The following is a 13,661-nucleotide window of genomic DNA, read 5'->3' as shown; positions in this document are numbered from 1 at the left end:
ATATTGTGGGTTTGGTTCTAGACCCCCACACTAAAGTGACTATCACCATAAAGCAAGTTACATGAATTATTTTGGTTTCCCAGTGCATATAGAAGTTATGTTTACACTGTACTTTAGTAACTGTGCAATAGCATTATATCTAAAAAACAATGTACCTCCCTTAAAAAAAAATACTTTATTGCTAAAAAAATGCCAAATCAATTACAATGGTAACATCAAAGATCACTGATCACAAATTTAATAATAATGAAAAAGTGTGAAATATTGTGAGAATTACCAAAATGTGACCCAGAGACACAAAGTGAGCAAATACTGTTGGAAAAACGGTACTGATAGACTTGCTTGACACAGGGTTTACAAACCTTCAGTTTGTGAAAAACGAAGTACCTGCAAAGCACAATAAAAAGAGGTATGCCTGTAATAAAATGTAAAATTTTGATTGCTAGTCATGCACCATTGAAAGGGGAAAAGCTATGTTCACTCCTCCAGTTGTCTGTTCTCTATGAAGTAACCATTGGATGTGTGATCTGACTTTGCTAATAGGAAAGAGGAGAACATTATTCTAATTTTGGGTGGGTTGATTTCGTAATGGTGTTGGGACGCTGTCATCTCTGTGTGGCTGGAGAGAGAAAAGGAAAGGAAATGCATGTTTGCTGAGGGCTGGCTGTGCGGTGTTTGGCACTCGCCTCACTATCCCTTATAAAGTGCAAACCCGTTGTGTCCCATCTCTGTTTAAAACCTTAAAAGCCTTCAGTGGGTCTGACTGTCCGCAGGATAAAGTTCAAGCCCCTGAATGTGGTTTATAAGCTACTTCGTTATCTGTCCCTTGCTTTCTTACGCCTCCGTCTCTCTCTCTCTTACTTGCCCTCTCTTTCTCCTCCCGCCCCTTCTCCGCTCATTCACCTCTTCAGGGGTCAGTCCTCAAATTCGCTGCTCTTCAGGTCTCCCTGCCTGACCCCCAGGTGTGTGTCAGGTGCTCCTTACAGGGGAGACTATAGCATCTCAAGCTTCCTGTCACAGTTCTTGCCACCTAATACCAAAGCTGCCTATTTACTTGGCTGCCCGCGCAGGGCACTCTGAGCTGTCAGTTCAGTTTGTATCCTTTGCCCCTGGCACATGGTTAGCACTTAGTAACCATGAGTCACTGATGAGTGACCCAGTGCATAACTCTAACATAGAGGGGATCAATTCCGTTTTCTAGATAAGGAAACTGAAGCTCAGGGGTTCGAGAAACAAGCCCATGGCCCCCACTGAGTGGGAATGGGGCTGGAATTTCCACCTGGGCCTATCTGACCCCAAAGCCCTTCCTCTTTCATAGACAACAGTCTTGGCGTTCTTCCCTGTTAGCTCCTCTCTCTCCTTTCCGCTACCGTAAAACGGGCTGAGTAAGTATAGATTGGAAGGACAGATCCAGCTTAATCCTGCCTACTTGAGGGAACAGGGCCAGAGCAGCCTTACAAACCCGTACTCCCAAGCCGTTAGGGGCCTTGCTCGTTGCTGAGACGCGCTTGTTGCTTGTTGCTTGTTGCATTGTCTGTGGGTCTGTAGATGTGCTGGTTCTCACACTCCTGCTGTCAGGAGTGGGACTTCTGGATGCTTTTCAGGGGTCGTGGTCACGGCGAAAGGAGCAGCTTTAGTAGTCTCAGGTGACTGCAGTGAGGCCTGCGTTAGCGGGCGGTGGGCAGATTTCCCGGCACAGCAGGTGGTGTGATGAGAGCACTGCTGCAGCCTGAGGCTACTGAACGGGAACAGTACATTGTTACCTCGTCTTCACTGATTTCTCTGCTTGGAGCACTCACTGTAGAGCGTGCTTTTCAGACTTTAATGTGCCTATAAGTCCTCTGGGGATCTCCTTAAACTGCAGATTCTGACTCAGTAGGTCTGGGTGGGGCCTGGGATCTGCATTTCTAACGAGCCCTCAGGTGATGCCCGTGCTGGTCCTGGGGCCACACTTTGAGTACTGAGGCTGTATAGGCGTCACTTAGCTCTGCTGCAGGGGACGTGACCATTCAGAGCCCTGAAGGGGAGACTTTGTACATCTGAAAACTGACTTATGAAGTTACTTTAAAATACCGCTGAAATAGTATCCAGGCTTTCTTTACCTTTTCAGTGACCAGGGACAACACAGAATACAGACTGGCTGTTGATCTTTGATTCATAAAAATGTTATTAATTAATTCAGCCTGTTGAAAACAATTACCCTTTCAGCGTTATGAAAAGGGAACGCACCCATTTATACCTTGTAGCGAGGCTGCCTGGACTGTTATCGCTAATGGGAACCTCAGGTCTCTTAACTGAGCGCCATCCAAGACGACTAAGGGCCCTGCTCTAAGCATCTGAATTTTTTCCCTACTGCTACCTGGCACTAAGAGGATTCCTGTTATTTCAGGGACTTGATAAGCCTCAGTGAGTCATTCACCTGGGAATTGAACATTTTGTAGTTAATGCACTTAACTTGTTAACATTGTTAACGCGTTGAACTGATTTTACTTTCTCCCCTACCAAATCCTTGTTTTATGCTTTCTCTGGAGAGAAAGTTGAACTCTTAAAGGAAGGAGGGAGAAGGGAATCAGTGTTTATTGAGTACCTGCTATTGATTGCCTGACACTGTTCAGTGCATTCGTTATGTGAGTTATATAATCTCCATGAATAACTCTATAGAAATATTATTCCTACTGTGTAGGTGAAGACGCTGAGGCTCAGGAAGAGATTAAGTAACTCATCTAAGACTCACAGATAGGACAGGACCAGTTCTAGTTTGATTCCAAAACCTCGGTACTTTGCACTGAACCAGAGGTTCTCAAACTGCTTGGGCTAAACTGTCAAGCCCCCTCTGAGGGAACGGGGCGGGTGGGGAGGTGTGAGGGTCCCTCATTCAGAAGAGCTCCGTGGATACTGGGCATCCTCATTTAAGCCTGACGTTAAGACAAAACAAAACAAAAAACTCTTAAATATTGCTCTATATGATGATACCGCCATTATTATTGCATATGATTTAGTTAGTAGTAGCTTTAGACTAGGTAATGATCCCAGACGTAATTCTTCCAAGAAAATTAAGAGATTATAGTTAAAAATAGCCATCTCACCAGGTTTTTCCATACAACTGCTACAGCTACTAGAGAACATCCCTAGAAATATAGAACAATTGATAAGAAAGGAGGCTTCAGCAGTGCTTGCGGTATTGTACAGGATGAGCCTGTCACCACTTCTAGGCGTTAATGTATATGTATATCTTATCTGTATGTGGAAAACATACTAGAGGTAGTAGCCAGTATCTTTGGGATGTTGATATTCCTGGTAATTTAAATTTCCTTATTTATGTTTTATCTCTGTTTTATAAAATTTATCAATGAACATGTGTAATTTTTGTAATTAGATTAAAAAAGTTATCTTAAGAGAGGTCTACAGCACCCTGATATAGTTGTAAGGTTTAGATACTTGCATGACTTTCGTAGTAACACTCTTTTTAGTTTTGAAGCGCATGCTCACGTGACCAAGATTGATGTTGTTTACTTTTATCATTAAAATAAATTAGTTTCAAAATTGAGTGTAAAGATGATTCTCTGGAAGTGTAATACAAAATAGATCTGTAGTAGCGTAGTCTATATTCTTAAACATCCTGTGATCAAAATTTCTACATCCAAACACGTGGTTTGATCACCTTGTATCATTTGTTTTGCCACTTGTGGCCAGAAAGGCAGCTCCGAGTAGTCGTCTCAGCAGATTGCATTTGGCTTGCTTTAATAGGTGTACTTACCTTGAAACGATCAAAAGGGTAGTATAGACATTTTAAAGATTGATTCTTTGGGTTTTAATAAATAATCTACAACCCAATAAGTGGACTCAGATTTAATGATGATGTTTGTATACAATTTTTTCAGCAATGATACGGACATTGGAAAACATGTGTTCTTTTCCATGTAAAAAAGTAAATGTAGACACTCAAACTATTCAACAAGTATATGTTAAGTGCCTGCTGTATGCCAGGCACTGTGCTATACTCACAGTGTTTAAAAAATTCGTTGTGATCTCTTACAAATGGGAAAACTTTTTGTAGCTAGCATTGGTTAAATTTCAGTTGTAAAGAGAGAATATGGAGTTTCATCATGTATTACTGAACAGCTACAGAGCAAGCAAAACAGAAAACACAGACCCCTTAGCTCCTAGTTAAACTTTCCCAGTCTGTAAATGGATGTATCAGCAGTGAGATAATCAGAACTTTCCACCAACCATATCATTGCTCCTGAATGATTGGAAGTCACGGTAGACATTTTGGGAACATTTAACCTGGCACCATTGCTCTGGTTTATTGCTTTGACACAGTTTAGTGGCAAGCTCCCAAGTAGCCCCAAACTTAGTGAGCTGAGTTTCAGAGTAGGAAACACCAGAATTGAAAAATATAAGGTGATGAATCAGGCAAATTAATATTCAGGGAATAAAACACAAATGTGATTAAGAACCTGGAAATGAGATGAGAGAACAATTTATTAACTGAGGTTGAAATTTTCACAGGCTTTGTTTCAGGCTGGAGAACTTAAATGGGGAACAGATGAAGAAAAGTTTATTACTATCTTTGGAACACGAAGTGTGTCTCATTTGAGAAGGGGTGAGTGATAAAAATGTGTATGATACAGGTACTTTGATTAATTTTGAAAGTACAAGAGTCAGTATGCCAAATACCTGCTGCATAACAGGCTCTTACTGAATGGATCAGTTTTTAAATTTCTTCCTTTCGGTGACCTTGAGAAATCTCATAATTCTCTGCTACTATTGTAGCTTTTACAAAACTTAGATATCCTTAGTCCACTCTTTGCTATCAGGGTGATGAGGGAGATAGGCCTCTAGATTGTTACTCATAGTGACAAATCACTGAGCTATAGCTCACTACAAGTATTTCCTCTTAGATAGTGGTACCTAAGAGCTCACTTCTGGGTATTCATCAGTACTTGTGGCATCAAGTGGGAATAAGTTCACTGGCAAGTGACAGAAAACCCTACTAATAGTGGCTTTAACATTGGGCTTTCTGTAGGTAAGATTCCTTTGCTGATTTGGCAGGACATAGGCTCTTTCTGTTTTTCTTCTCCGCTGTCCTTAGTGCTTTGGTTCTCTTTCTCATCTTCGGTACCTCATTGTCACACGATGACTGCTGTTGCTCCAAACATACCAACCATTTTCACAGCAAGAAGAAAAGAAAGGGGTAAACTCACCATATCTGTCTATTACTTTTAATAAGGAAAGAGAAAGATTTTTCAGAATCCTCTCCCACAGATTTCCCTTTAGATCTCATTGGTTATAACCAGTAAGGAGGGGCTGGGAAATGAGTGAACAAAGAACATTTATAGTCCATTGTTTTGGGCTTGGCACGTTGAGGCTCTGAACAAAATCAAGGTCTGTCAGCAAGGAGAAAGGGGAGATTTGTGTTTGGTAGGACAGTACCTGGTTAGACGAAGTATCTTTCTGGAAAGAGTGATTCTTACGTGATTAAGAAATTGTTTTCTTGTTTTCTAGTGTTTGACAAATACATGACTATATCAGGATTTCAAATTGAAGAAACCATTGACCGAGAGACTTCTGGTAATTTGGAACAACTGCTCCTTGCTGTCGGTAGGTAATTTTATAATGTATGTAATATTCATGGTGTTAAGAGTTAAAGTATTTTATTCAGTTGAAGCTGTATCTGAAAATAACCACCTATTTCTTTATAAAAAAACAGCTTATCATGATATTTGGGTGAAGCAAACTCCTAAATTTCCAATTCAAAATCTGTCTTGATGTTAGAAATACGTGAAATATCTGGTTATTTCATTTAATCTTATGGAAACATTAAGAGAATTGTTTAAAAATCATTTTGAAGCTGCATTAAAAGTATTACTGTTTCATTGTGAACCTGAAATGTGGGCATTGTTATCTCAGAGGCTTGTAAATGTTACTTCTGATATCTGTGGAATTTTATTTTTCTTTAGAATACCATCCTCACAGTTTTGAAGCAGACTGAGAAATTGGAATCTGATTTAGAATAAGTATCTTTGATATAATGGAAGATGTGTGATAGCGGTTATTTTTCTGAGTAAATAGTTTAGAATTTTATTTTAGCTAAATATTCAGAATAACCTGGAAAAATTGGAGAAACGAGTTTGTGCAGTTTATTGTCGTATTACGTACTCACCAAATTCCAGGGAGCATCTAGGTTGTGAGTTCCCTGTGGTCCCAGTTTTCATATGGGTTTGGAGTGAACCTCTGTCTGCTGTTTGTTCTGAGTATTTGGTGTTGAGCTGAAGTTTTTGTGCTCTCCGTCTTCTGGAGAATAAGCTAAATGTGTGCACAAACCAGCACTAACAGTGACCTTTCCTTTGAGTCCACAGTTAATGAATTTTAATAGAAATCTTTTAGATGGCACCTTCATAATAGAATACACATAAAAGTTATGACAGTTTTAGTTACTGGTGGCTGTTTTCATAAGCACTGGAAAAGAACACACCACCCCCAACCAAGGATTTGTTATTTTTGCATATTAAGGAGTTTTTATGATAGTTTCTGAAGCTGAGCAGGCTGAGTTCTGAGGAGCCCTAACACACAGTAGACAGGTGCATGTTCAGGGAAGATACTCTTTTCTGTTACCAGTTCATCTGGATGTTTCTACCAAAATGGGTGAGTCTCATGCTGCTCTGTGTGAACCGTGGATGTTATATCAATAGAATACGGAGGGAATACCTATATTAAGGTTCCAGACAGATAGTCTAAGGTTTGTCAGATTAGATGGGGTAGTAATCTTGCATTATTTGCTTGAATATATTGGAATGAAAACTCCCAGGAGGTTTGTATAATTTACTGGGGTTGAAGAAGGTTGTGGCTTAACAGCCCAGGCTGCCAAAACTGTTACAGCAAAAAGGTGCTCATAGAAGAAAGGGGCACTGAAAAACTTGCAGCCCCTGTCCGACGTGCCTTTCTGTGTAGAACTCAGAACTCTAAGGAAAACTCAAGCGGGTATCTATGGAGATTCTCTGTAGTCAGGAGATCAGAGCAGCTTGCAAATGAGCAGCTCTTGAGCCTGTGTTACTTTCGTACTGTATTTAAGTAGAGCTATAAGCGTAAGGCAGCTTTGATTTTAATTACTTTATCCTTTTCACATCAGAATAGCGTTTGACCATTATATTACTTACTTTCGTAGTGAAATCCATTCGCAGTATACCTGCCTACCTTGCAGAAACCCTCTACTATGCTATGAAGGTAAGTGCATGCCTTGAATCTTCTATCTAATTAATTTATCTCTCTAGTGTGTTTTAGATGATAGACTTTGAGGGTTTTTTCCTCCTTAAAACAGGTAGTTCAGTTCTACTAAATTGTTTTACTTTATTGACTCACCCCAACTCAGGGGAGTTTGATGCTATAATTGACATTTTTAAACACTGTGCCTCTCTTTTGTTCTTTTTTAAAGGGAGCTGGGACAGATGATCATACCCTTATCAGAGTTGTGGTTTCCAGAAGTGAGATCGATCTGTGTAACATTAAGAAGGAGTTTAGGAAGAATTTTGCCACCTCTCTTTATTCCATGATTAAGGTAGTAGAACCTTTAAATTATGTTTAGAAATCCACAGCAGACCAGTGCATAGCTTGCAAGACATGGGTGGGAGAGCCTCATTCCTGTGTTAAGTTTAGAATTTTAGGGATGTGCTTAGAGCTGTGAGTTACAAAGTTTGGCGTAATGTCCCCTGAAGTAGGGATGATGGCTCCTGAGTGAAAGATCGGCTCTCGGTGAGGCCGAGGCTCCTGGTGAGCTTAGACGCGTTATTTAGTAGTGGTGACAGACGACTCACTGAACCCAGTCTCGTCCACGATAATAATACGTTTGTTCTTCCTGTCTTTTATCAGTTCAAGCTGTCTTCATTAGTTTCTCCTTTCTTTCATATCGGTCTTTCCTTTCTTTGTTGTCTGTTATCCCCTTATCTCTGGTATTGGTTCATAGTTCAGGAAAGAACCGACCAGGTCATTTCAGGAGTAAGTAAACAGCTTAAGTATTACTGTCATTTTCATCCTTTTAAAAGCAAGGGACGCTGTGGCCTGTAATTAAATTTGGCTTAAGGCCTTTTGACTTCCTCATTCTTTCTTTTCCTCCCTCCCTCCCTCCCTCCTTTCCATCCTTCCCTCCTTCCTTCCTGTCTCTGTCTGTCTTTCTGTCTATCTTTTTTTGTCTCTCTGTCTTGGTCTTTCTCTTTGATAAAGGGGAATGTGGGCTGTGTGCAAAGCAGCATCTCAGTTGAGAAAGCGTTGAACTTTGTGTGTGCGTGGTGTGCTGGGCTGAAGGGTACTAGAGGGTTCTCCCAGTGACTCATAGCTTGAAACGTTAACTTATCCCACACATCTGTGCATGACACAAGCAGAGGCAACATGTACCTTACCCTTCCGTCTTTGAGGCAAAGCCATAACAGACAGGCAGTCCCAGCATTGCCCCCCATACCCAGCCATATGCTCTGTGATAGGACAGGGGTCCCCAACTCCCGGGATGTAATGCCTGATGATCTGAGTTGGAGCTGATGTAATCATAATAGAAATAAAGTGCACAATAAATGTAATGCCCTTGAATCATCCCGAAACCATCCCCTGCCCCCCCGGTCCTTGGAAAAATTGTCTTCCATGAAAACGGTCCCTGGTGCCAAAAAGGTTAGGGACTGCTGTGATGAGAGACTTAGAGTTTGTTTAGAAACCTTGACTTGAACATGTCTGTAAAAGCTTCCCTGTTCTCTGTGTTACTAGAGGGAATAACGTACTTCACTGTCTTAGGTAGAACTGTGCTTTTAAGGGGTAAAATTAGAAAGTTAAACATCAGTTGCATGAGTAGGAAATTCTCTGTAAAACATTCTTGATGTGAAAGGCACTCACAGAGAGATTACCCACTTGGGAGAAACGTCATGTGAATAAAATCTGTTGCCAGATATGTCTTAGTTTTTTATTCTCTGTGGCTTCTGTGAGTCATGGGGGTTAACGGAGTACATTTGGGTTTCAGGGGGACACATCTGGGGACTATAAGAAAGCCCTCCTGCTGCTCTGTGGAGAAGATGACTGATGTGCGCCTGGGGAGAGACCCTGCACCGTGCCTGCTGCCGTCACCACTGCCTTCCTGCAGTGCATCTCACTGCACTTCCTGCACGCCAGAGCCTGGCACGTGGCCTTATTCATGCTAGCATGCTATGACCAAAACATATATGTTGTAGAAGAAAATAGCGGTGCTCCTTTCTGATCTTCACTTAAAATCCTTCTCTTTCACTGTCGTAGTCCTGAAGTGTACTTATGTTACTAAGACTAAAAGTCTGGATCATTTATATTTTCCTTTAAGAGGTCAGACTGCTTTCAGCCTTTTTTAAAAACTTCATTTATATTAAATTTATAACCGCATTACCTTAACCGGAACCTTAGCCTTGAAATTGTGAACTCCTGGAAATGTTATTAATCAAGTTTGCTACTAAATTAAACCTGAAAAAATTATGGTGGTTGCATTCAAAGGATTAATGAATAATAAACATTACCTTTCTCCTGAATTACGTGTGGGTGTATGTCTAAAGAAAAACTTATTTAATTTACCTACTTAACAATGATATGTTTTTTCAAGCTAGTCAGTTGACAGTGTTGTCAGTTGACAACTGAATTTATAGTTGGCTTTTGGGTGAAAAGCTTGAAATACAACATGCAAAATGAATTGGCTGTGCAGTGTGGAATGAGGGAAGAGTTGAAGGGGGTCTCTGATTTATTGGTGGCATGTTTATGTGGGCATCAATTAAAGCAATGCTTATGCTAGTTGCTTAGTAGAAATGCTGATTTTAAAACTTAACCTAAAATTTCAGAGTGTTACTTTTCACTTTCCTATTATCAACTTGTTTTTCCTGTTTTCATCTACTACCTTCTTTGAGATAAAAAAGCAGGCAATATAGAGGCAAAAAGAGAGAAGTGGCTTCTTTCTCTCTTCTAATATTTACCTTTCAGTTTTCTGCTTTCAAACTGCTTCTTGAATTGGTGTCAATTTCCTTTTTTCACTTACTCCCTTATAAATGTGTTTTTTTAAAAGCAAGTGATTGCTATTAATAAGACATTTTAATAAATGGACTCCTCTCCTACTGAAGACTCTTAATTAGTGATATTGTTCTTTTCACAAGCTTGGCTGGTCATCAGAATAACCATGAGAGCTTTGAAAATTATGTGTATGTATATATGACATGCTATTTTTTTTTCCGAAAGCTCCATAGGCAATTCTAATGCAGAGCCAAGTGGAGAATCAACTGCCTGTACTGCCCCCAGCCCCGCATACTGAGATATAATTGACATACAACACTGATAGGTTTAAGGCGTACAGCATGATGGCTTGACTTACGTATATTGAAAAATGATTATCACAGTAAGTTTAGCTAATATCTATCATCTCATATAAATTAAAAAAAAGAAAGAAGAAAATGTTTCTCCTGGTGATGAGAACTCTTAGGGTTCTCTCCTAACAAGTTCCAAAAGGCCAGACAGCAGTGTTAACTATAGTTACGTTGAACGTTACATCCCCAGGACTTACTTATCTCATAACTGGAAGTTTGTACCTTTGGTTCACTTTCTTCCAATTCCCCACTCCTCACCCCTGCTTCTGAGAACCACAAGTCTGACCTCTTTTTCTAATAGTATTTGTTTGTTTGCTTTTTAGATTGTACATGTAAATGAGATCGTGCAGTATTTGTCTCTCTCTGACTTATTTCACTGAGCATAATTCCCTCAAGATCCATCCACATTGTCCCAAATGGCAAGACGTTCATTTTTACGGATGAATAATATTCTGCTCTTTGTGCGTGCGTGTGTGTGTGTGTGTGTGTGTGTAGCTATCACTTTTTCTTTGTCCATTCATTCATTGATGGATACTTAGGTTGCTTCTATATCTTGACTACTGTAAATAATGAACATGGGGGTGCCTATATCTTTTTGAGTTAGTGTTCTCATTTTCTTTGGATAAGTACCTAGAGGTGGAACTGCTGGATCATATGGTAGTTTATTTTTAACTTTTTGAGGACCCTCCATGCTATTTTCCATGGGGGCTGTACAAATTTACATTCCCACCAACAGTACACAAGGGTTCCCTTTTCTCCACATTCTCGTCAACATTTGTTATTTCTTGTCTTTTTTATAATAGCCATTCTAACAGGGGCAAGATGACATCTCATTGTGGTTTTGATTTACATTTTCCTGATGAGTGATGTTGAGCACCTTATCATGTACCTGTTTTGGCCATCCATATGTCTTCTATAGGAAAATGTCTATTCAGATCCTCTGCCCATTTTTTCATTGGATTATTTATTATTACTATTTGAATTCTTTATATATTTCGGATATTAACCCCTTATCAGACGTATGATTTGCAAATATTTTCTCCCATTCTGTAAGTTGCCTTTTAATTGTGTTGATGGTTTCCTTTGCTGTGCAGAAGCTTTTAGATTGATGTAACCCCACATGTTTATATTTGCTATTGTTGCTTTTGCTTTTGGTGTCCAAAAAATCATCACCAAGACTGATGTCAAGGAGCTGACCACCTATGTTTTCTTCTAGGAGTTTTGTGGTTTCAGGTCTTACATTCAAATCTTTAATCTGTTCTGAGTTAATTTTTGTGTATGGTGTAGTTTAGTGGTCCAGTTTCATTTTTTTACATGTGGCTGTATATTTCCCAGCACTATTTATTGGAGAGACTGTTCTTTTCCCGTTGTATATTCTTGGCTCCTTTGTCAAACATTAATTGACCATATATCCCTAGGTTTATTTCTGGTCTCAATTCTATTGTGTTGATCTATGTGTCTGTTTTTATGCCAATACCGGACTGTTTTGGTTACTGTAACTGTGTAATATAGTTTGAAATCAGAAAGCACGTTGCCTTCAACTTTGTTTTTCTTTCTCCAGATTGCTTTGGCCATTCGGCGTCTTTTGTGGTTACATACAAATTTTAGGATTGTTTGTTCTATTTCTGTGAAAAATACCATTGAAATTTTGATAGGGATTGCATTGAATCTGTGGATTGCTTTGGGTAATATGGACATTTTAACAATATTAATTATTCTAATCTATGAACATGGAATATCTTTCCATTTATTGTGTCTTCTTGAATTTCTTTCATCAATATCTTGTAGTTTTCAGTGTAGAGGTTTTTCACCTCCTTGGTTAAATTTATTCCTAAGTATTTTATTCTTCTTGATGCAATAGTAAATGGAATTGTTTTCTTAATTTCTCTTCCTGATTGTTTGTTATAAGTGTATAGAAGTGCAACAGGTTTATGTATATTATTTTTTTTATCCTGTAACTTTACTGAATTCATTTATTCTAGCAGTTTTTTGGTGGAGTCTTTAGGGTTTTCTCTTTAGTATCATGTCGTCTGCAAAAAATGACAGTTTTACTTCTTCCTTTCAGTCTGCTGTCTCTGTGCTGTGCCCTGAGTAGGGGTAACCAGTCAAGGATTATTTGTTTGTAAGAGTCCTGTGGGACATATGAGTGCAAGCCCCGCTGGCCACCAGAGCCAGGTAACCACGAGATGTCTCCTGAGCAGTAGCTGCAAAAATTGTTGCATCATACAAGTGCACCAGCTCCTTCCTGGGAGAGACTGGCAGTCTGGAGCGAGGCAGAGTGAGTGTGCAAAGATGGCACCCACGGGCATCCTTCCCCAGAGAGCACCTCTACAGGTCACTATAATTGTGCCAAACCAGAAGCCTGCCCTCTTATCAAAGCTCCAAGATAAGCAAGTAGGTCTCTTACACAGAAAGACTGGGGGTGTGTTTTTGTCTGCTGTCTGTGAAGTGCCCTGAGAGTGGCAGTCTGCCAAGAACTATCCCCACATTTGTTACAGCTTCAGGAAGGCAAGCAGCGCTGACCACCAGAGCCAAGGGATCAAGGGGTGTCCCCTGGGCGGCAGCCACAAAAACCAGGACACCAGACTAAAAACTGGGGCACCAGATATGTTCCCAAGCTCCCCTATGGGAGATACCGGTAACCTGGAGCGTTGCAGAGGGAGAGCACGAAGATAGTGCCTGCCCTCCAGGGTCTCTGGAGAGACTTACAGTTAGCCCTAAGCTGTGTGTTCAATTAGAAACCTGCCCCTCAGGATGCAGCCAGGAAGGTATAACAGGCCTCTTTCACAGAGAGACTGGGTGCCTCAGTCTTTTGCATCTCTGCTGTGCGCTGGGGGTAGCCAGTTAGGAGCTCTTTCTCCATTTGTTACAGTTCCACGGGACCTGTGAATGTGAGCTGCGCTGGCCGCCAGGGCAGGCGATTTAGATTTGGACACATGTGGGCAGCAGCCGCAAGACTTGGAGCACCAGGTGAGCGTGTAAGCTCTTTTCTGGAGACACCAGTGGCCTGGAGCGAGGCACAGGGAGAGCGAGATATGGTGCCTGCTGGCCTCTATCTTTGGAGAATATTTCAGGCGGCCTTTAGAGGTGTGTTCAGTTAGATGCCTGCCCCTCAGGCTGACACTTTAAGATATTCACACAAGTCTCTTTCACAGAAAGTGTGGGCACTTTTCAGTTGGCTGCCTCTGTGCTGGGACCTGGGTGGGTGATCTGTGCCAGCCTTTTAAGAACTGTTTCTCAGTTTGCTGTAGTCTTGTAGGTCTCATGGATATGAGCCCTATTGGTTTTCAAAAGCCAGATATTTTGAGG

At 40.6% G+C, this 13,661-nt stretch overlaps 1 protein-coding gene across 2 annotated transcripts in view; it reads left to right on the top strand.

Annotated features, from left to right (window-relative positions):
• ANXA5 (annexin A5) overlaps positions 1-9,533 on the top strand; it is a 31,575-nt gene extending 22,042 nt beyond the window's left edge. For both annotated transcript variants that reach the window (XM_082463008.1, XM_082463007.1), the window contains exons 9-13: positions 4,513-4,606; positions 5,509-5,604; positions 7,169-7,227; positions 7,436-7,558; positions 9,002-9,533. In XM_082463008.1, coding sequence (XP_082319134.1) covers positions 4,513-4,606; positions 5,509-5,604; positions 7,169-7,227; positions 7,436-7,558; positions 9,002-9,061 — 432 coding nt within the window. In that variant the 3' untranslated portion in view covers positions 9,062-9,533. The remainder of the gene's footprint in view (positions 1-4,512; positions 4,607-5,508; positions 5,605-7,168; positions 7,228-7,435; positions 7,559-9,001) is intronic.
• The last annotated feature ends 4,128 nt before the right edge of the window (positions 9,534-13,661 follow it).

Source organism: Balaenoptera physalus (assembly GCF_965194825.1).
Source record: "Balaenoptera physalus genome assembly, chromosome: 5".
NCBI lineage: Eukaryota > Metazoa > Chordata > Mammalia > Artiodactyla > Balaenopteridae > Balaenoptera > Balaenoptera physalus.
This window is presented reverse-complemented; position numbering and strand designations above follow the sequence as displayed.